The 22,774-nt window shown below is 47.5% G+C and overlaps 1 protein-coding gene across 2 annotated transcripts in view; it reads left to right on the top strand.

Annotated features, from left to right (window-relative positions):
- The window catches only part of ABCA13 (ATP binding cassette subfamily A member 13), a 335,950-nt gene that overhangs the window by 41,391 nt on the left and 271,785 nt on the right, over window positions 1–22,774 (top strand). For both annotated transcript variants that reach the window (XM_070787451.1, XM_070787452.1), the window contains exons 10-13: window positions 4,585–4,779; window positions 8,856–9,020; window positions 9,910–10,087; window positions 14,526–14,665. In XM_070787451.1, coding sequence (XP_070643552.1) covers window positions 4,585–4,779; window positions 8,856–9,020; window positions 9,910–10,087; window positions 14,526–14,665 — 678 coding nt within the window. The remainder of the gene's footprint in view (window positions 1–4,584; window positions 4,780–8,855; window positions 9,021–9,909; window positions 10,088–14,525; window positions 14,666–22,774) is intronic.

Raw genomic sequence — 22,774 nt, 5'->3', positions numbered from 1 at the left:
GGGACTTCCCTGGTAGTCTAGTGGCTGAGACTCCGAGCTCCCAATGTAGGAGGCCTGAGTTGCATCCCTGGTCAGGGAACTAGATCCCAGGTGCTACAAGTGAAGATCCCGCATGCCACAGTGAAGATCTAAGATCTTGAGTGCCACAACTAAGACCCTGTGCATTCAAATGCATCAGTAATAAATATATTAAAGAAAAAAGGCATCGCCAACCATGCAGCATTTTACCTGAGGGAGCTGGTGCAAGCCTTGCCTGCAGGTAACCCCACCCCTGTGGCTTCAGATTGGAGCTTACATAAGGCCCTTTTAACTTGGGGAGCTTCAGACCCCCACTGTCAGTAAAGAAACAAAAATGTTGAATGGCCCCTCTAATGGGGCCTCTCTTTCATTACTCACACTTAGGTAAATATTTTTAAGCCTAAGTCTTAAGATTGATTGCATTAATTTCTGCAGAAAGTATTTCTTACCGATTCTGGCCAATTATTCTAACCATCAAGGTGTTTTCAGTCCTGATCCACTTTGCAGAGTGTCATTTGTCTCTCATCTTGGCTAGTCACAAAGGAGAAAATCACACCATCTGTATCTCATTCGTGTTATCAATGTAGAAAGAGGCTTGTGACCTGAGCAGTTGCCAACTCGCACCTGTTTAACAGTTTGGGCTCTTAGACCAGCTGTAGCACAACTGGTAACTTGTGTGTGTGCTAAGCCACTTCAGTCATGACCTACTCTTTGCAACCCCGTGGACTGTAGCCCACCAGGCTCCTTTGTCCATGGAATTCTCCAGGCAAGAATACTGGAGTGGGTTGCCATGCGCTCCTCCAGGGGATCTTCCTGACCCAGAGATAAAACCTGCATCTCCTATGTCTCCTGCATTGGGCGGGAGAGTTCTTTACCATTAGTGCCCTGGTAACATATTAATCTAATAACTCTGCCTTTGAAAGAAAATGACTTTGAATTGATCTGGCATGATTTTAGCAATTGCCATATTCTTAAAGGGCTCGTGGCTAACCCAGGGTCAGAATTCACACCAGGGCTGACATTATCTGACAGTCATTTCTAAAGTTTAAGAGATAAAGCTAAGGTGGTTTTACCTTTCTTCTTGACTTCTAAAACACTCTTGGTGATAGACTGTTATACTGTCTGAAGCCCTGGGAGGAGGGGGCCCTGGGGATGGGCCGGGGTTGGGGTCTTGGGGGGGAGTGGAGTTTCCCACCAGGCCTGCAGCTGGTGGGTGACTGTCTTGGGGGCAGGCCCTCCCCCTTACTGCCACTTCAGGACAGGATGGGGGGCTTGATGCTGGCCCATAGACTTTTTATAGGAGTATGGAAGCAAAGAAGGAATTCACTAATTTAACTCTCGTTCTTAAATTCAATACTTTTCAATCAGTAAACCCATCTAATTCTTACACATCTTTCCTCACATTCCAGTAAGTCAAGCTCTGTTTTTGCTGTTAGCCTCCTGTCAGCTATAATGGATGTCACTGGGCTGTGTGTCATTTATAATGATCTCGTTTGGTTCTCCCCTTGGAGCACTTTTGGGTCTTGTTATCGTCTCTTTTGCTCAGATGGTTAAACTCAGGCTAACAGTGTTGACCTCTGGGAGGTCCCACAGGAGGAGTTGGAGTTGCCTTATTCTGGACCCTTCCTGAGTCCTCCCCATGGCCTTCCCACTGCGTGTGGCTGCAGCTCTTCCAGATGGTCTAGGAGCCACCTACTGCCCTCTCATTGCACCCATCCAGGCCTCTTCACTGTGCGGGCAGAGCCGGGCCCCAGCTCCTCTCTGTCCTGTAGAAACTGGTGCCTAGTATCCAGTCCCACTTCTTTGCTTTGACAAAAGCGGAGGTGGTCCAGTCACCTCCTGTGATGTTCCCCATCCTTCCCCGTCACTGTCGGTGCTTTTCTTCTAGTCACAATTAGGCTGAGAACAGTGATTCCTCCCAGTGTTTCTGTGCGCCTCTGACTCTGAAATTACCAGCTGTGCAAACCCACCTCTGAACTGCTGCTCTGAGCGCAGTTAGCGTTTTGGCAGATCCCAGGAAACAAGCTCCTGCTGAAAATGCAAATATCTCTCCTGGCGATCACTTCCACTTTTATAGGGAGTCTGTGAACGCAAATGAATGTCTCATCGAGTGTGTGTGTGTGTGTGTGTGTGCTTGGATCACAGTGGTGGGGAGCTGTCTGCCCTGGACCCCTGGCTCCTTGAAGTTTTCCAAGCAGATGTGGACACGTAGGAAAGGTGCTGGCAACTTGGCATCCGCATGTTTAATTAAACTGCCTGGACCAGTCTGAGCTGAAAGATGACTGACTCTAAAACGGATTCACCCATGATATTTTGAGTCCAACAAAACTGAGTATTTTCTCTGTTTTTCTTACTCCCTGCCTGTTTCAGGTGCCTTTTATGCATGGAAAGTGGTCACAGTAAAATTAAAAACAAAGATAAAGAATGAAGTAGGGAGGCACAGAGCAGGCATGGAAGCAGACAGGGTGCAAGGCGCTGTTCTGTATGTGGTGTGGCCGTGAGGTTTCTGCATGAAGGCAGCCCCTGGGCCCTCCCCGTTGGTTGAGAGACATGTATACAAGTTTTAAGACAAATGTTGTCTTTAGGGCTAAATTCTAAATGATGCATGGAATATGATCTTTCTTGGGGACCACGCTTGATGCTGAGATGGTGCAGAGGGACCCTCACCAGCTGGTTCTGGTTGGTGCCCACATGAGACCGGGGCAGTGATCCCGACTCAAGGAGAACGTCCATGGAAGTCTGTTTTACAGAACTGGCCAAAGAGGGGCTTCCCTAATCAAAGTGAAGGGTGGATGTACATTACCCCCCCAACCCCTCTTTGAAACCCTCTTTCAACCAGAGGCATGCACCTTCCCTTAGAGACCGTGATGGAACAGTGGAACAAGGAAATCTTTCCCAAGGTACATCTGTGCCTCCTAAGTCCCCTATGGAAAAAGAGCTTTTGGTTAATTAGGTATGAAAACAACATCTTTCTCAAAGATTCAAAATGTCCATCAGCATATTAAATTCTCTCTCCATTTGTGATGGTTAGTTTTATATGTATATAGGGCTAGGCCACAGTACCCAGATATTTGGCCAGATAGCAATCTAAGTGTCCCTGCGAAGTTATTTTTTAGATGAGATTAACATTGAAATCGTAGACTTTGTGCAGATGGTGGTGGTTGTTCTATTGCTCAGTTCTGTCCGACTCTTTGCAACCTCATGGGCTGCAGCACGCCAGGCTTCCCTGTCCCTCACCATCTCTCCGAGCTTGCTCAAACTCATGTCCATTGAATCAATGACACCATCCAACCATCTCATCCTCTGTTGCCCCCTTCTCCTCCTGCCCTCAATCTTTCCCAGTATCAGGGTCATTTCCAATGAGTCAGCTCTTTGCATCACGAGGCCATCATGTTGGAGCTTCAGCTTCAGCATCAGTCTTTCCAATGAGTATTCAAGATTGATTTCCTTAAGGACTGACTGGTTTGATCTCCCTGCAGTCCAGTCTTGAGCAGATTACTCTTTGTACTATGGGTGGGCCTCATCCAATAGGTTGAAGAACTAAGTAAAAAGACAGAGGCTTCCCGGGGAAGGGGGATTCTGCCTCCAGGTGGCTCCTGGGGCTAGTCTGCCATGTTGGCTTGTCCCTGGGCTTCCCTGATGCCAGCCGACCATGCAGAGCATGGTCTTGCCAAGCCCCGACAACTGAGTGAGCCAATTCCTTAAAAAAGTCTCCCAGAAGATGCGCATCCTATAGTTTCTGTTCTCTAGAGAACCCCCATTAGTCCATCGTTCTACCTCTTAATGATGCTGGGGGCTTTTTATGGCATTACATGAAAGCATCTGATGAGTTCTCCATGTTTACAAGGCTCCTAATAAGGGAACAGTAGCTCTTGTTCACAGAGAGTCCCTCTTGGCTGGAATGTTTTGCAGTAACTGCAGCCATCAGAGTATGAACACAACAGGAAGTCTGCTGCTTGTTTTAAATTCTGCTTTATAATTTGTCACATTAACCAGAAGACCATTAGCCGGAATTCATTCCCAGGCAGAGACGCAGCCCCGGCCTTCTCACAGAGGGAACAGCGGTGTGCCCAAGAGCAGCACAGCTGTCCTCGGGCCCTGCTTTTCACACTGTTTGCTTTTTCTTTTCAAAAATGATAACTGCCTTGGAAATCTGGTTTCTAGTTGGAGATGGAGGAGAAAAAATGGTTCACGCTGATAACAGTGAAAAATAAAAAAAAAAACTGATAACCTGAGAGCAAAGGCTAAGACTCACTGTCAGAGGGAGAGACACAGACATGACTTCTGAGAGCACCTTGGGTGGAGGGTGGGAGGCAGCTGGGGGCCTGAAGGTCCCAAGTCATCACTCTGTTGCCTACAGATTCAGGGGATTATGTGTACATTTTGGAAACCTTTCCCTTCAAAATGTTTGAAATAACACAGGGTTTGGGGAATCCATGAAAATGCAGGTAAAGCCTCAGCATCTTGGGAGAATGGGCTTTCCAAGGTCTCATCACTGGGGCGTTCTGAGTCCGGGGACTCCACATCTCAGGCATAGTCATGTCCAACCCTCGTGCTTTGACACAGGTGCTGCCCAGTGCCCTGACAGTGGCTTTGTCTGGAAGTTGCAACAGGGACATTCTTCAGCTCCTGCTCCAGTTCCCTGAAGATGGAAAGTCCGAGTCTGCAGCGAGGGAGCTGTGTGGCCTGCCCAGGGCCCAGGTGTTTTCCATGATCGTGGTGTTGGCTCGAAACCTGGACCTGCGGAACTTCGTTTACAAGGTAAGGGGAAGGCGGGTGCTGGCCTGGCTTGGGCAGCATGAGGGGCTGGTGTGGATGCCTCAGGGCCAGCAAGGCAGGTGCAGAGTTCACAGCCTTGGCCTGTCCCCGAGCCTCCTGGGCACCACCTCTGGGTTGGGGGGCTTGGGGTCAAGGGTTGCTCAGGAGATTTTCTAGGACCCTTGCAGTTAGACCCATCAGGACATTTGGCGTAGCATTGGTGCAGTCAGCGTGCTCACTGTGGAAGGACCAGTGAACAGAGTCACCACCCGAGCTTAGCACCTGCTCCCTCCTCTTTGAGGAGCACTGGTCTGACTTTCTCTGGGAGGCTGGGTTCTGCTGCCCATCACCCCCAGTGGCCCCTCTTGAGTCAGAGCCACTTCCCTGCCTTGGCCATGACCTCCTCTGCCCCCCGTTACATCCTGGGGCACACGGACTGTGTCCCATGAGGGGACGTGCCCACCTCTGCTGTGGCCTGTCCAGGAGAAGGTGTGCAGATGGTAGGGGCATCGGGCAGCCCCTTCCTGTGTGAACCAGCTTGTTACCTCCCCCACCGCCACCACATGCCCACGCCCAGCAGGTGAGGGGAGGGAGATGGGAGGAACCGACGGTTATAGTGTGAGTGAGAAGGAGCTGAGGGTGACCATGGGACAGCTGCCTGGGGAGCCCAGTCCCTGCTGCACACAGGAGTTATGCCCGAGGGATTGCACGCACATGGCTCATGGCCTCGATCTTGCGCTCTTGGTCCTGCCTCGTCTACAACTTCCTCATCTTCCGGCCTCCACTCTGCTTATGTCTCCAGACCCTTCACCCTTGACCTCTAGGGGCTGGTCTTGCTCCAAGTTTCTCCCCAGGGAGATCAGCCGACATCTGGGCCGATCGGAGTTAGCACGATGGCTCGCTCCACATCCCAAAGGACAGTTTCGGGCTCAGGAAAAGGCAGATTTGCCAGTCCAGTCCTGTTTCCTCCGTGGTCTCCCTCTTTTCAGTAACTCCAAGAATCCAGTGGGTGGATGTTGTATCATACACACACACACGGAACAAAGAATAACTCTCAGGATGAGAATTAATTCTGAACATTTCAGAATTTTTGTTTCAAGCTCACAAGCAGGAGAATGAGCATGTCCTGAGTCTCCATGACTGGTGAGGCTGCCCCCACCGAGGAGTGTCCAGACCTCCAGCTCACGTGCAGGCGGGTGGGTCCTGTGCTCAGCAGGTCTCTTCACTGTGCCACGTGCACTTTGGGAAACATGCTGCCCAGCAGAGGCCAGCTCTCTTAGGCACACAGAAGCGACCGATTTGAAACTGGTGCTTCTCGGGCCCAGATAGTTACTTTGACAAGGGCCATAGGGATGGAATACTGGGTTGGAGTCTCTCTCCCAGACACCATGAAATGGACACCACCGTTATTAGCACCAGCTCCTTCTAGTTTCCTGGCTCCAGGGAAGCCTGTTGGTCCATGGTGATGCTCTGGTGTTAGAGCCCTATGGACGCACATGGGAGCCACACCAAGCCCAGGCATCAGCAGGCTCAGCCTACGCCCCGGGCCTCTCGACTGACAGCGAAGCTAAGGTGCATTTCACAAGACACCATTTGTGGTTAATGTCCAGTGTGTTCCTCTGGCCTTAGCTGCTGGGTCCCAAATCTAGCCACGCAACAGCCAGTGTCCCTGAGGGCAACTTCTCAGATGCAGCTGCAGTTAGAAAGGTGGTGGAAATGTGACAAGAGCCAGCGCTCCCTTTGCTCCTGTCCAAGGTGTCTCTGTTGCCTTAACTGAGGACAGTCGCTTTGTTTTGAGTGTGTGAGGGACAGAGCGGGGCTTCTGTCCCGCAGGTCATGGGCAGAGCCAGCAGCCATGTGGCAGGTGCAGAATTGTGAGGGGCCAAGGCCCGAGTATGCAAACCTGGAAATTCAGATGAGAGCAAAGGGAGGACACCTACTGTGCAGCCTCCACCTCTGTGGGAAGAGGCAGAGTTTGCTGACTTACCCATTCATCCAGAGACTGGTATTTTTTGGAAATTTTTATTTATTTGTTTGTTTGTTGACATTTTCTCCTAACACAGTCTCCAAAAAAACTTTTTTTTTGATCTGGACCATTTAAAAATCTTTATTGAATTTGTTGCAATATTGTTTCTGTTTTGGTTTTATGGCCATAAGGCATGTGAGATCTTAGCTGTCTGACCAGGGATTGAACCCACACCCCCTGCCTTGGAAGGCAAAGTCTTAACCGCTGGACTGCCAGGGAAATCCCATGACAATCTTTTTAAAAATTTTTTAACCTTTTAAATTATAGTTGGTTTATAGTATTGTATTAGTTTCAGATATATAGCACAGTGATTCACTTATACATACATGACTATTTTTTCAGATTCTTTCCCCTTATATGTGTGTGTTCAGTCATTTGAGTTGTGCCTGACTCTTTGCGACCCTGTGGACTGTAGCCCACCAGGCTCCTCTGTCCATGGGATTCTCCAGGCAAGAGTACTAGAGTGGGTTGCCATGCCCTCCTCCAGGGGATCTTCCCAACCCAGGGGTCAAACCCAAGTCTTCTGCATCTCCAGCACTGCAGGCAGATTCTTTACCACTGAGCCACCTGGGAAGCTCCATTCCCCTTATAGGAAAGGGGAAACAACCGTATGGATTATTACAAAACATTGAGTAGAGTTCCCTGTGCTAAGCAACCAGTATTGCCAAAGGCTGTTCTAGTCCCTGTGGCCACATCAGTGACCACGACAGGCAAAAATCCCTGCCTCCATGGAATTTACATCCCCAAACCAAGAGGATGCCATGCATAAGTCAAGTGTAGAGCATTCAGTGGTGACGGCACAGGTGGGTCCCAGGATAAGGAGACACTGACGTCTCTAAAGCACCCAGGTTGCATTCCTGGCCCTGATCATCCAGCTGTGATGCTGTGGGAACCCTTGCATCTCTCTGAACTCAGGTTCTTCACCCACAAAACCAGCCCCAGCACACAGCCTGCAGGGGCAGGGAGGACTGGAAAGGATGTGTGCTGTGACCTAGGAGGACTGGAAAGGATGTGTGCTGTGACCTAGGAGGACTGGAAAGGATGTGTGCTGTGACCTAGGAGGACTGGAAAGGATGTGTGCTGTGACCTAGGAGGACTGGAAAGGATGTGTGCTGTGACCCAGGGAGGCAGTGGATAGATGGAAACTGTCTCACAAGTAACAACTATCTCATTTTGACTCTCTTCTTAAATTTCCACTCAGGGCACCCCAAAGACAGAAATATTTTTTTTAGACTAAAAAAAATGTTTTTTAGTTCTATCGTTTTTGCTGTTGTTTTCCAATTCATTAATTTCTGCTTCTATCATTATTATTAAATGTTTCCTTTTTTGATCTCTTTAGGGGTAATTTTGTTGCTCATTTTCTAACCTCTTAAATTGGATGCTTAATTATTCAATTTTTTTTTTGTAAATGTAAGTATTCAAGGTTAAGACTCAGCCTTTAGATACAGATGCAAACTATTTTGGGCTTCCCAGATGGTACTAGTGGTAAAGAACCTGCCTGCCAATGTAGGAGATGTAAGAGATGCAGGTTCCGTCCCCGGGGTGGAAAGATTCCCTGGAGGAGGGCATGGCAACTCACTCCAATACTCTTGCCTGGAGAGTCCCATGGACAGAGGAGCCTGGTGGGCTACAGTCCATGGGGTCACAAAGAGTAAGACACACCTGAAGTGACTTAGCACACACGAACTGATTGTTTTATTTATTCATTTGTTTGTTTATGGCCACGTCGAAGGTGGGATCCTAGGTCCCCCACCAGGGATCAAATCCTTCCCACGTGCAGTAGAAGTATGGAGTCTTAACCACTAAACTGCCAGAAAAGTACTAGAAAGAATTTTGAAAGTGGTTTGAATTTTAACAACAGGTCCCATCTGCCCGTGCTTTACGTGCTGACAATCCCGGTGCAGTAGAGTGTGCTCCAGAAATGGAGCCGATAGAGAGGACCTCACAGGGCACAACAGAGGTGTCTCCCAGGCTCAAGAGGATAAAATCCAATAACACTCTTCACTCCCTTCACTGTCCAGCGTTGGTTACGTCGTGTTGTGTTTCTTTTGAGACTCTGCTTCCTGCTGAAGCCAGCAGCCTGCTGAGGGCCCTGCTGGACGTCGTGTCCAGGCTCAGCCACCTGCTCCCCAGAGCTGGCCGCGTCCTTGAGCGCCTTCCCGCATTCCTCCATGAATTTAAGATCACTGCTTTGCTGGATGCACCCAACTTCCAGCAGGTGGGTGTTTGGTCTTGGCCCCGAGAAAGGTGTGGACCCTCTGTGTCTTTGTGTTTGCTCCTTTGTTTTTCTTTCTCTTTCAAAGTCTGAAATGTGCATTGATGACCAAGCATGGGGCTGAGGGGACCTCTTAATGGTTCTGGAGGCAGCAGTGTTATGACATCGTGATGAAGAGCAAAGCCTGGGGTGTCCTTCAAAATCCGAGGAAGCAGACTCCAGGGAGGCACATCCATCCACGCATGTGTGTTTTCTGTGACCTAAGAAATCACAGAATTGATCATCCACACAAATGAGATTCCAGGGGCTTTTTTAGCTTCTCAGAGAATACATTGCTTTCAAAAACCTCAATACATTTATTTGCACACAAATAATTGGGTTACAGATTACGTATTGCAAATACAAACACAAAGTCCAGTGAGGTTAGTATCCTGAGGTTCGTTTTGCTTGGACTCTGTCTGCCTGGAATGAAATGGTGGGGAGGGGGCTGTGTGGGGGCCTGCTGAGTGGGAGGGGCAGGATGAGGGGCGGGTGGTGTGTCCTTGGACCTGCCTTGGAGGCAGCACTCGGGTTGGTCATCAGCTGAGGGCTGCTTTGATGATCCTCAGGCATCTGGGAAATTTGGTTGTAGAGACACATATTCACACTATTGGTTAGTCTGAGTTAGTGATATTTATTGAGTAATAATTTATGTGTGTGTATGACATTTGTCTCTTCAAGCATATAGACTAGCAAAATCAAGGGCAGAAAAGACTAAAGCTCAGATACTGTATTTTTGACGTGGTGACAGTCTTCTGTGTTCCTTTGGAGGAGGGACGGCAGGCTCAGGAGCCTTTGAGGGAATCACTCTAAGCCACTGTTTGCCTGGGACTTATTTTTCTTTTGTTCTCAGACTTCACAGAGTAACCAGGCCAGAAGTTCAGCCATTGGTTCTTTCCAGTCTTTGATGAAGATGGTTTGCAAGGACCAAGCATCTTTCTTTAGCAGCTCTGACACCTTTCTTAACTTGCCTAGAGTTCATGAACTCTTAGGAGATGACAAAGAGAAATTCAACATTCCTGAAGATTCAAGTAAGAAAACAGTAATCCATATGTGTTTAGATTAATTTGCATTTTGATAATTAGCCCTGCTTTGTACAAGATACTCAGTCTGTGTGGAAATTGGGAACATACTTGCCATGAATTTCCTGTTCCACCGTCCAACCTGTGTCCTTCGTTTAGTGTAAAGTCAGTAAATGCTGGTCTGGCAGTTGGCTTTGTAAGACCCCTGCACCCTTGAGCACAGGCTAATTCTGTTGCCTGTGATGCCATGGAACTGGGTCTTAAATTCTGGTGCACCTGAAGCGCCAGCCCTTTGGGATCCCGGGATAGCTAGTGACAGTGAGAGGTCCGGGTTTCGGTTCCTGCAGGATGGATGTCTCACAAAACCTGGAGAGCTGTATGTGGCCTCCCACAAACTTGCCTTCTAGATCAAGCTCAGTAGCAAATAACGGCAGAGTTAAAAGTGATTTCCTGGCCCTACTTGAAGTGGATGCATTTTGATTAGAAAGACAGACTAAGGGTAAGGGTGCTGATAAAGGTTTAGACTGTTCAGTCCCACCAACGAGTGGGTCTTCGGTCCAGTGACTTCACGTCTCAATCATGTTCATCTTGTGTTTAACATGGAAACTTCATACCTGCCTCCTAAGGTTATTATGAGAGGTATTAGGAGTGACGCCTGCTAACTGCTGAGGACCGTGCTCTAGTGTGTCCTAGTGTATGAATTACTCTTCCATGCTTCCCAGCAAGTCAGCAGTTTAGGACACACACACTCATCATCTCATAGTCTGTAGGGGCCACAGTCTGAGCACTGACTAGCTGGGTCCTCTGTCGGGACTGACAAGGCTGCAGTGAGAGTGTTCATTGGAGGTGGTTGTTGGTAGAACTCACTTTCCTGCAGGTGTAGGAGCCCTGATGGCTGCATCTTTAAGGACAGCAGTGCATCTCTTTCACAGGGGGGCTTCTGGACTCTTTTAAAGGGTTTGGCTGATGGTTCAGCCAAGATAATCTCCCCTTTGACCAACTCCGGATAACCTGACCATGGGTGTGTCCACACAAGAAGGCATGTGTGCCTTTAGGCCATCTTAGACTTCTGTCTGCTGTACCCAAGACGCCTCTTTCTGTACTTGTGCCTGGGATGGATGGAGGTGTTGATGGGTCGAGGGGAAAGGAGAGTGTTGGACTGTGTAGAGGAGGAGCTGCAAGGTTCCTGAGAGCTGCCTAGAGACAGGGTGTTGGTGTGTTCATCAGCTGATGGGTAATTGGGTGGCTGTTGAACAACATATAGTGTGGCAGTGTAGATACACATTAAGGCTACTAATGTGGATACTTTTGTTGTCTCCTATACTAATCCTCATTTCCTCTTTTTTCTTGCATATGGGGTTTTTTGACGATTATTGATTTGTTCATCAAATCCAGTCATTCAACCATTTATCCATCCATTTATCCTTCCATCTTTCCAACTATGGATCCATTCATCCTTCCATTGATCCATTGATACAGTCATCCATCCACCCATCAGTCTGTCCATTCAGCCATCCATCCACCCATCCACTCATGTATCCATCCAGCCATCCATTTATCCATCCATCCAGTCATTCATTCACCTAACACCGAGGACCAGTCTTTCTGGGTTCTTTCATACATTTATTTCAGGTGATTATCCCACTAACCATAGGAAATATTAATACCTTCATTTTTCAGTTGACATGATAGAAGTTCAGAGAAGGTTAACTGACTTGCCCAAGTTCACACAGCTCCCAAGTGGCAGATGTCAGGATTCTTGGTTTCAGATTTCTCTTTATGTTCATATTCTTATATGTTTTCCAAGCTAAAAATTGCCACCATCTATATTAAGCTTATAATTTCAAGTATAAGTTGTTAAAATATCAGTAAGAAGGATAACCTCTATACTTAATGCTATAAAAGTCATTATGGAATCATGTACTTAATTTATATTTTGTGAAATTATTTCTTTCAATTTTATTGTGTTTATTTAATAAAAGGAATTTGCTTTTATTTTCAAATGGGGAATTTAGAAAGATGAAACTAATAGTGAAAATTATCATAACAGTAGTTTTCATACACTGGGTATTACAGATAATGGTATCAAAGCTAAGATAATATTTTCATTTTAAATATTCTCTTTGGGAGTAAAAGAATGGGTTATACTGAAGCATTTATCACTAGCTTAAAACCTTTAATATTTGATTACTAATATTATCATGGTAAAGGTGCCACCTTCATTAGGTACCTATTGGTTTCATCAAGTAAACCTTCCATTGAAACCAACCAGCACCACAGCAGGTATGAGTGCCATCACAAGGAATTGATATTTGGTGAAAGCTAGGCTCTTTAATGGAGAAGGCAATGGCACCCCACTCCAGTATTCTTGCCTGGAAAATCCCATGGACAGAGGAGCCTGGTAGGCTGCAGTCCATGGGGTCGCTAGGAGTCGGACACGACTGAGTGACTTCACTTTCACTTTTCACTTTCATGCATTGGAAAAGGAAATGGCAACCCACTCCAGTGTTGTTGCCTGGAGAATCCCAGGGATGGGGGAGCTGGTGGGCTGCCGTCTATGGGGTTGCACAGAGTCGGACATGACTGAAGGACTTAGCAGCAGCAGCAGCAGGCTCTTTAATGTAACAAAAGTAGTCAGTACCTCAATAGTTAGTCAGTAGTCAGTAGTAGCAACAGTTCTTCATAAATGCAACAAAGGAAAGCCTGTAGCATTTCATAAAGCTAAATCTTTAGGATTATGAAAAAGCCTGTAGCATTTCATAAGAAAAACCTAATTCTAATCTTGATACTGTGACTGTTGAAATGAAAATTTTCTAGATTAAACACCAGATGCATTCCTTTTACATCACTGTTTTCATTTTCAAGTGTCTTTGTCATTATTTGGTAGCTTTACTGATGATTTAGTTTAAAAATGTGAAAATCATATTTCCTTTTCATTCAAAATATCGATGGGAACAAAGTTTTGAGAAAAGAACTGCCGAGGACCAGCCCCGGCTGATCCAGGGTATTCGAAGGGGAGACGGTGTCGGCGACCTATTCAAATGGTAATTAGAGATATAAAGAGTAATAGAATGAGGATAGCTCAGTAGGAAAATTCAGTGGAGAAAAGAGGCTGAGTAGCTTGGTTTACGCGGAAAATCAATATAACCCGTGACACCAGGTTAGCTCTGACCACGGAGGCCGCAGGTGCCCTCTCGAATAGCGGAAGGTGCCCCACCTTAGACACCTTCTCGAGTGGGTCTTAGAAGTCCAGGCAAATAAGTGGTCGCAGAGGATATCCACGCTCCAGATGGAGACTTCAGCCGGAAGTTAAAGGAAAGAATGACATGGGGAGACAAGCATTGGTGAGCAAGGCCCCTAGCTTTATTTTTAACAGGGGCTTTTATACCCTAAGTTACACATAGAGGATAATAGGGGATGCAAAGTCAGCAGTCTTTGATTCTTATCAAAAACCAGGGTTTCTTTCCTGCAAATTTATCGTATACAAATGGTTTAGGTGATTTACATCATCTTCTGGCCAGAAGGCCTACTAACATTTTATGACTCTTGACAAGGACTTATCAACAAAGACTTATTTTCTCTAAGAGTAATTATTTTAAGGTTTGGCGCCATCTTCCAAAGATAAAATTGCATTCCTATAGGGCGGATGTGTAATGGGTTTACAACAAAGAAAGAATTTATTACCTTAAGGGTCTAAAGTTACTAACACCAAGGCCACTACTTATTTTTTCTATATACCAACAATTAATACACATTCAAGGATGCAATTCAGGGGATGTGAAAACTTGGCAACAAACATTGACTCATCAATGAAATCCTTTACTAGTTTATTCTGACAGTTTCTAACTCTCTGAGAGGCTCTAAGCTATTTGAATATCTTAAGCTTCCCGTGCCTCTCGAGGCTGGGAGACTGTAAACAATCGTATGCATAGCTGCAGGAGTCCGGGTAAACTTGTCAGGCGAGTTAGAGAGCCATCTGAGGGGTTTGGATTTAAACACTCCTAATTGCCCAGGAACTTTATTAATTGGAGCTGTAAGTTAACTCTTTGACAGAGAGAGAGCGAGATGGTGGTAGGGGACAGCCCCCAGTAAAGTCAGAGGTGAGAGCACAAAGCAATAAAGTAGGCAGACTCTGTTTTTTTTGGGGGAAAATGCTCGAGAATATCCGGGCGGACTCCTGAGGCTCGATCCCGCCTTTGCGTATGCCGAGCCTCCTTCCTCATGACCTTTGTCACGAGAGGAATGCCTCACCGGCTCCCGGCAAAGAACTGCTAAAGACAGGGACCAAAAAATTATTTCTGACCTGACTGCCCCAATTCAGAACTGAATCATGAAAAAAATATATAAACCACTCATTTGAAAATGAGGTGTCATGGCTATATAAGTGAATTCTCCTGTTATCCTGTATCATGAGTAACACTTTTTTTTTTTTTTTTAATGGTGACAGCACCATTTTGCTTGAAGCTTTATCAGGAAATTCTGCAGTCTCCAAATGGCGCTTTGGTGTGGTCCTTCCTAAAACCTGTATTACATGGAAAGATACTGTATACACCAAACACTCCAGAGATTAATAAAGTCATTCAGAAGGTGAGTGTGACTGAATAAGTGTGTTACAGACCGTACAAGAAGTGCAGTGGGGAGCAGGCTGCTAAAATATTTATCATGATTGTTGTATAGCTCGTATTACACACAGTTTTCTTATGTTGATGACAATTCATTTTGCTTTTTGTTTTGTTTTTTTTTGCCTGTGCCCTTTGTTGTTGAGCTTAGATGTGCTGCATCATTCTCTCAGGACATCTGGGGGGAGGAGGTGTTATTTAGAGTAACTAATGCAGGGGGAACAATTAGACAGAAAGAAGGAGGCCGGTCAGGTGGTCCCAGGAGGATGTGGAGAATAGGTGGGCGCCTGGTGATGAAGGGAGAGTCAGACCCTGTGTTTGTGGTCTGGGTCTGGTCGTGTCGTTTCTCAAGTTGGTGGTGAGCCTTTGGTGCCCTCACTTTCATTCCTTGGTCCCCGCCCCACTCCGCCTGATGGCAGGCAAGCTCAGGTGAAGAAGTAGACAGCTTCCCTGGAGGAGTTTGGGCATTGCACAGCTCTGCGTTTTTCCTTTCTTAGGCTTCTTACCTTCTCGTGCGTGCTAAATTGCTTCAGTCGTGTCTGACTCTTTGTGATCCCATGAACTGTAGCCCGCCAGGCTCCTCCATCCATGGGATTCTCCAGGCAAGAATACGGGAGTGGGTTGCCATGCTACTGCAGGGGATCTTCCTGATTCAGGGATTGAACCCGGGTCTCTTATGTCTCATGCATTGGCAGGTGGGTTCTTTACCACTAGCGCCACCTGGGAAGCCCCATTCAATTCAGGATTTATCATTGGTCATATTTACGCTTTCTTCTGAGATGATGGTGCTGTGTTTTCCTGCAGTCTCATCTTTTTTTCTGATAGTGGCTTATGAGTCCGCAGACACTTTTGAGGGGCTTCAGGAAGCCATGGGGCCTGTCAGACCCGAGGAGGAATCACCAGTCCTATTAGTGCTGAACTTCCAGGCTTCAGATGCTACTCACAACTTAAAAGCTGAAAAGTTAGTGGTGGTCATCCAAGCAGTTGGGTTATTTTGGGTCCAAGTAGGTTTTACAAGTTCATGTTTCCTTTCCCTTACGGCTGCCATGTGGAGTCTCTTTCCCACCTGTGACTCAGCTCAGGGGCTGTATTTGCCACTGTTTATTCTGATGGGGAAACAGTGGCTGACTTTATGTTTTTAGGCTCAAAAATCACTGCAGGTGTGATTGCAGCCATGAAATTAAAAGATGCTTATTCCTTGGAAGGAAAGTTATGACCAACCTAGACAGTATATTAAAAAGCAGAGACGTTGTCAACAAACGTCTGTCTAGTCAAGGCTATGGTTTTTCCAGTGGTCATGTATGGAGGTGAGAGTTGGACTATAAAGAAAGCTAAGCACTGAAGAACTGATGCTTTTGAACTGTGGTGTTGGAGAAGACTCTTGAGAGTCCCTTGGACTGCAAGCAGATCCAACCAGTCCATCCTAAAGGAGATCAGTCCTGGGGGTTCATTGGAAGGACCGATGCTGAAGCTGAAACTCCAACACTTTGGCCACCTGATGTGAAGAGTTGACTCATTTGAAAAGACCCTGATGCTGGGTAAGATTGAAGGCAGGAGGAGAAGGGGATGATAGAGGATGAGATGGTTGGATGGCATCACCAACTCAATGGACATGAGTTTGGATAAACTCCGGGAGTTGATTATGGACAGGGAGGCCTGGTGTGCTTCGGTTTATGGGGTCACAAAGAGTTGGACACGACTGAGCAACTGAACTGTGCTGATTCTGAACGTGCTTGATAACTTCTGCTTTTATCTTGAGAATGTCCATTTGGAGGGGTATTTACCGAAAGCCTGGGCTCTCACAGTGAAGTGACGTTAATCTACACGGGCATCAGGCGTTCATCCTTTCAGGCCTGTGCTTCAGAGGGGCCTAGAGCCAAAGCCAGTGTTATTCAGATAATCTCAGTGCATTAAGCTTTTAAGGACTGTGGGTATTTTAGAAATTTCACAGAAAATGGCTCTATATCACAGCTTTATTTTAACTTCAACTTAAAAAATTCAACAAAAAGTTATTATTGTTATAGTGAATATTATTACACATAATATCATTGATAACAATATTATATGCACTATAGTATTATATACTGGGCTATATTCTGCACTGTAACAGCTAGTGTGACCATCCTCTTGTTGAAGAGCTCACCCTGCAATGGGGAAAGAGAAGACAAACATCTGAGGAAATAACCCAGAAATAATGTGATGAGCGATTCATTCTGAGAGCAGTGTCCACAGGCTTCCTTCCTGGTCTGTGGGTCAGGGTTCAACCAAGAGAAACAGCAGGGAGAGTTAAGAGGAAGTGTTACCACTGTATAAAGGTGCTAGGGTGATGGGCCGGTCAGTGATGTGAAGAGAATTTTAAAGCAAGAAGCCTCTCTGCTGGGCTAGGAGGGTGTCCGAGGAAGGGACAAAACCGGACGTGGCCTCCAACCAGGGTTGGGGTCCCGACCTCCCTGGGGAGAGTGTGGTTCTGGCCAGCTGGGTGGCCAGGTTGCCCAGGAGCCTTCCTGGTATGGTTTCAGGGGCATCTGCGTACTGGGGGCTGGAGAAGGTCTACACTCGGTGACTCTCAGTGAGGTTGGACCAAGCCAGGCCTGGGGGCATCATCTGCATCAGGGAGTCGTCCACAAGGAGGTGCCAGGCCAGCAGCAGCCCCTGCTGTTGGAGGAGAGCCTGGAAAGGTGCTGTGTGCGGGGGGCCAGGTGCACGGGAGCTGGGTAACCAGGAGGCTCTGGAGGCAGCTGCCTGCTGGGTGGGGACTCCACAGTGAGGTCAAGAGGAGAAACCTCTGAGGGAGCCTCTGCGGGGAGCCGCCTGTCGGGGTCGGGGACTCCACAGGAGATCAAGAGGAGAGGCCTCTGAGGGAGCTTCTGGCAGGTGCCGCCTGCCAGGGGGAACTCCACAGTGAGATCAAGAGGGAGAAGCCTCTGAGGGAGCCTATGGGGGAGTCGCCTGCCAGGTGGGGACTCCACAGTGAGGTCAAGAGGAGAAGCCTCTGAGGGAGCTTCTGGAAGGAGCTACCTGCTAGGGGGGTACTCCACAGTGAGGTCAAGAGGGAGAAGCCTTTGAGGGAGCTTCTGGAAGGAGCTGCCTGCCGGGTGGAGACTCCACAGTGAGATCAAGAGGAGAAGCCTCTGAGGGAGCTTCTGGAAGGAGCCACCTGCCGGGTGAAGACTCCACAGTGAGATCAAGAGGAGAAGCCTCTAGGGAGCCTCTGGGGGGAGCTGCCTGCCAGGCGGGGACTCCACAGTGAGATCAAGAGAAGAAGCCTCTGAGGGAGCTTCTGGAAGGAGCCGCCTGCCGGGTGGAGACTCCACAGTGAGATCAAGAGGAGAAGCCTCTGAGGGAGCTTCTGGAAGGAGCCACCTGCTGGGTGGAGACTCCACAGTGAGATCAAGAGGAAGAAGCCTTCCCAGCAGCCCTCCAGATCTCTGTGGCAGAGCCTCATATCGAAGCAGCCAGCATGGGCCAGCCCTGCCCTTCAGACCGGGCCTGAGTGTGGACTTGGAGCGGGGGGATGACCAGATACCCACATAGTGGGTCCTGCGTGGGCTTCTTCATCTTAGGGACCTGGGGCTCCTGAGGGATAAGGAGTTCCCACAAAGCTCCTGGAGAAGGAAATGGCAACTCACTCCAGTATTCTTGCCTGAGAAATCCCATGGACAGAGGAGCCTGGTGGGCTACAGTCCATGGGTTCGTAAAGAGTAGGACATGACTGAGCATGGTTGCACATGGAATTAAAGTACAAAGCTCATCAGCTCTTAAATGTTAAGGCTCAGTTTATCAAATACATATTGAGAGGAGGTGGAGGGAGAGATACTAGGGAGGAATCCCTGCTGGAACCTCATCCAGCCCTCACACCCACAAGGAGTGTTAGCAGTGACCTCACTCACTCCTCGGGTGAGTCTCAGGGGCTAGTCAGCATGGCAGAATCTCTCAGCAGGGGCAGTGGTGACTTCTGAACCTAGGTCTGTGTGTCTCCAAGGCCCATGTTTTGCTTCTCTGTCACACCTCACTGTATCCCTACCCTAGGATGCAAGTGCTAGCACAGCAGCTCTGTCCTCAGAGGAGTGTGTTGTGGGCAAATGGGACACGGATCCCCAGCGACAGCACCGGGCAGCAGGGTGGGGAGCAGACTGCTTCCCACAGGATGGGTGGTTATGGGAGGTCATGGTAGGGGAGGCTGGTCACTGCTGGCCTTAGGGCTTCTGATGGGGTGAGGGGCTGGGGTGGGGGCCGTGTGGGTGGACACCCATTCCTGCTTCTGCACTCAACACGTTCAGATGCAGATTGAACCACGTGCTTCTCCAAGGTTCCAGGAACCATCATAGTCACTTTCCCAGATCCTCTCTCGTTCACATCTCAGAAGAACCCAGTAGGGCAGGTGCTTGTTGTTTGAAATCATTGAGTTGTGTCTGACTCTTTTGTGACCCCATTGACTGTAGCCCACCAGGCTCCTCTGTCCATGGGATTCTCCAGGCAAGAGTACTGGAGTGGGTTGCCATTTCCTTCTTCAGGGGATCTTCCCGACCCAGGGACTGAACCCACATTTCCTGCATTGGCAGGTGGATTCTTTGCCACTGAGCCATCAGGGAAGCCTGCGGGTAGGTGCTACTAGGTCCATTTTACAGATGGAACATAGTGAAGGCTGGTGAGGTTTACTCTCCCATACTGATTAGCTGGTGCATGCATGCTCAGTCACTCAGTTGTGTCTGACTCTTTGCAACCCCATGGACTGTAGCCTACCACGCTTCTCTGTCCATGGGACTTTCCAGGCAAGAATACTGGAGTAGGTTGCCATTTCCTCTCCAGCGGATCTTCCTCACACAGGGATCAAACCCATGTCTCCTGTGTCTCCTGCCTTGCGAGTGAATTCTTTCGCTGAGCCATCAGGGAAGCCCTCATTAGCTGGTACATGGAAGCATATTGTGGACTCCATAGCTAAATGCTTTTCACCAGCTGTATTTACAGTGTTAGGTTGTCATGTGGGAAAGAGCTTGTACCCTGCAGCACCCTTTACTATTATCAGCCTGGGACACTAGATTCCTGATCAGATGCTCTGCACGATTTTATGCCTGTGTGTATTGGTGCGTGGTGTTTATGCACCTTCAGCACGTAATTGCCTTCAGGGGAACTTTGGGAGGATGAGAGTCAGCCTCACAGGTTACAGATGGAAAGAGGCTACTGGTGTTTTAACCATTAAATGGACATAAAGCCTGATGATTAAGTAACTGAATAGAAATGAAAATTCTGCTTTCTGCTGCTTGTCAAAGATGAACGATGTCCGTGAGGTGGGAGCCTCCCAGGACTGGAGTCTGTAAGTGAACCAGGCACAGGCTGGAGGCGCATGCGCCCTGCACACAGGACTGTGTGTGTGCACAGAGCACTGTGGCCCCAGGAGGCAGCGACTGTCCCCGGGGAGCCCCTCGGAGGGAACAGAACTCGCACTCATTCGATGTCTGACTGCAGGCATCAGATCACTCATCTGAAAGTAGGTCCTCAGTGTTCACCCCGGAACGTGGTGGGTGGAAGTGTTCAACATGAAACATTTTATCAAAATGCAGCAAAGTTGCCCAGAGAAAAAGTAATTACGGTTTACGAATAGACTAGTTTGAAGTAATCCCTTGTAAAGCGTCGGTCCCTTGAGAAAGCAGCATCAGTAGGTCTGGGAATACACTGTTCTGTGAAACCAGATAATCCCCAGCCCCCGAGATGCATGCTGCTCCCAGAGACCTCGGATGTCTGTGTGCTGTCATCATTTTGTCCTCAAGTCCAAGGCCACGGGTTAATTAAGGTGACAGCTGTGAGATGGCTGAGCCAGGACAGACAGCCAGCCAGCCACATCCAAGCACCATGAGAGATGATCACCTTCAGCAGGTTGCTTTGTAAACCCGGCTTCAGAGCTGAGATGGTTTGCTCAGGGTCTCTCCACAGTCCTTGGCCAACCTGGCCTCCAGCTCATGTCCTTTGACTCAGAAACCTTGTTCCTCCTCCAGGTCCCTCAGGCCTCATTCCCCTTAGAAGCATTAGGCAAATATTCTGAATGCTGAGGAGGGAGCAGGGTGATGTAAATAAGAAAATAATGAGCAGAAAAAATAAGTCCACAGCTAAGATCTCATGCTGAGATCCAGTCACCTCTTTCTTTCTTTCTTTTTTTAAAGTCAGAATTAACTGCAAGTAAGACAGGCTATTTTCTAAAACCAGCAGTTATTAGGTGATTGATAGGTGAAAAGAGAACCCAAGCAGTTTCTCCCAAGGAGGTAGAAGTGAAGATAAGACTTGAGGCTGTGGCATTTCTGAGAACTGTGCCCACTTCCAGGTGGGGCTCTGAGCTCCGAGCCTCCCGGTCTCCCTACAACCGTCTGAAGGTTTTGTTCAAGTTCTTGATTCTGTAAGTTTTCTATTTCACCAGTTTGGGGAAGTTTTCAGCCATTATTTCTTCTGATAGCTTTTCAGCCCCACTCCTATCTTTCTTGGACTCAGATACAAACATGGAACCTTTTGTTATTGTCTTACAGGTCCCCAAAGCTCTGGCCGCCTTGTCTGTTTTTTCCTCTTGCTCATATTGGTTGATGTGTAATATCCTGTCCTCAAGTTCACTGGTCCTGTCCTCTGTCATTTCTACTCTTCTACTTGAGGTCATCTGGCAAATTTAAAATACTTTTTGTTACGGCGTTTTCCAGTTCTGTACTGCCCTGTGCTTATCTGTCTTTCTAATAACTTGTATTTTCTTGTTGAGATTTTCTGCTATTTAATTTGCTTCAAGGTAATTTTGAATTGCTTGTTGAAGCATTTCTATGATGACAGCTTTAAAATACTTGCCAGATCGTTCCAGCATCAGCTTTGTCTCAATATTGGCGTCAGTTGACGGCTTGTGAGTTCTCTGGTTCTGTGTGCAGCAGGCGATGTTCGGTTGTATTGTGGGCATTTTGACTGTTGCGTTCAGAGACTGTAAGAAATACCTTTCATTTTTGCAGACAGTCTGTTGTTTAGGTTTAACACACAGGTCTCAGCCTTGTTCGTAGGCTGTGACTCCAGGGACGTCTAATCATCACAGGCTTTGTGCTGTTATTTTGATCTGCTCGGTTCATCTGGTGCCCATGAGGCTTCCAGTAGTTTCCAGTCCTGCTGCCTGAAGTGGGGAGGGCTTCTCCAGGAAGTCTGTGCCTTTGCCTATTTCACTGGAGACCACCAGTTTGTTCTCTGAATCTCTGAGTGTGTTTCTGTTTTGTTTGCTGATTTGTTTAGTTTTTTATGCTAAGTGAAATAAATCAGAGAAAGACAAGAACTTAAATGTGGAGTCTAAAAAAAAAAAAAAGGAAACTAGTGAATATAACAAAAGAGAAGCAGGACTTTCCTGGTGTTGCAGTGGGTAAGAATCTGCCTGCTGGTGTAGGAGACATGGGTTTGATCCCTGGTCCGGGAAGAGTCCGCTTCCTGTGGAATCGTAGTTGTTGTCTGTGGAGAGACTAAGGCACAACTAAACCCATGTGCCTCAACTGCTGAGCCTGTGCTCTGGAGCCCGAGAGCCAAGAGTACTGAAGCCAGGGTGCCAGAGCCTGTTCTCTGCAACAAGAGAAGCCACCGCAATGAGAAGTCTGCGAACAGCAGTGACGATTAGCCCCTGCTCACTGCATCTAGAGACAGCCCGGTGTGCAGCAACAAAGATCCAGTGCAAATAACAGTAATAAAAAGACAACCCTTAAAAAAAGCAGCAGACTCACAGATATAGAGAGCAAACTAGTGGTTGTCACTAGGGAGAGGGGGTGGAACAGGGGCTGGGGAGCAAGAGGTACGGACTCTTATGTATGAAATAAGTTGCACGGGTATATTGTACCGCATAGGGAATATAGCCAGTACTTTATAATAACTAAAATAGAGTATAAGCTTTAAAAATTGTGAATCACAATATTGTATACCTGTAACTTATATATATTGTATAGCAACCATACTTTAATTAAAAAAAAAACAAAACCAGAAATGGTCTTCAGATGTGCAGACTCAGCAGTGGTTTTCCCCTTCCTGTGATAACTGGGCCTGTTATCTAGCCCTTTCTCTGCTCTGAGTTCCGAGTCCTCCC

Source organism: Bos indicus, chromosome 4, assembly GCF_029378745.1.
Source record: "Bos indicus isolate NIAB-ARS_2022 breed Sahiwal x Tharparkar chromosome 4, NIAB-ARS_B.indTharparkar_mat_pri_1.0, whole genome shotgun sequence".
Lineage (NCBI taxonomy): Eukaryota > Metazoa > Chordata > Mammalia > Artiodactyla > Bovidae > Bos > Bos indicus.
The sequence above is the reverse complement of the archived record's forward strand: the minus strand, read 5'-3'. Positions and strand labels throughout refer to the sequence as shown.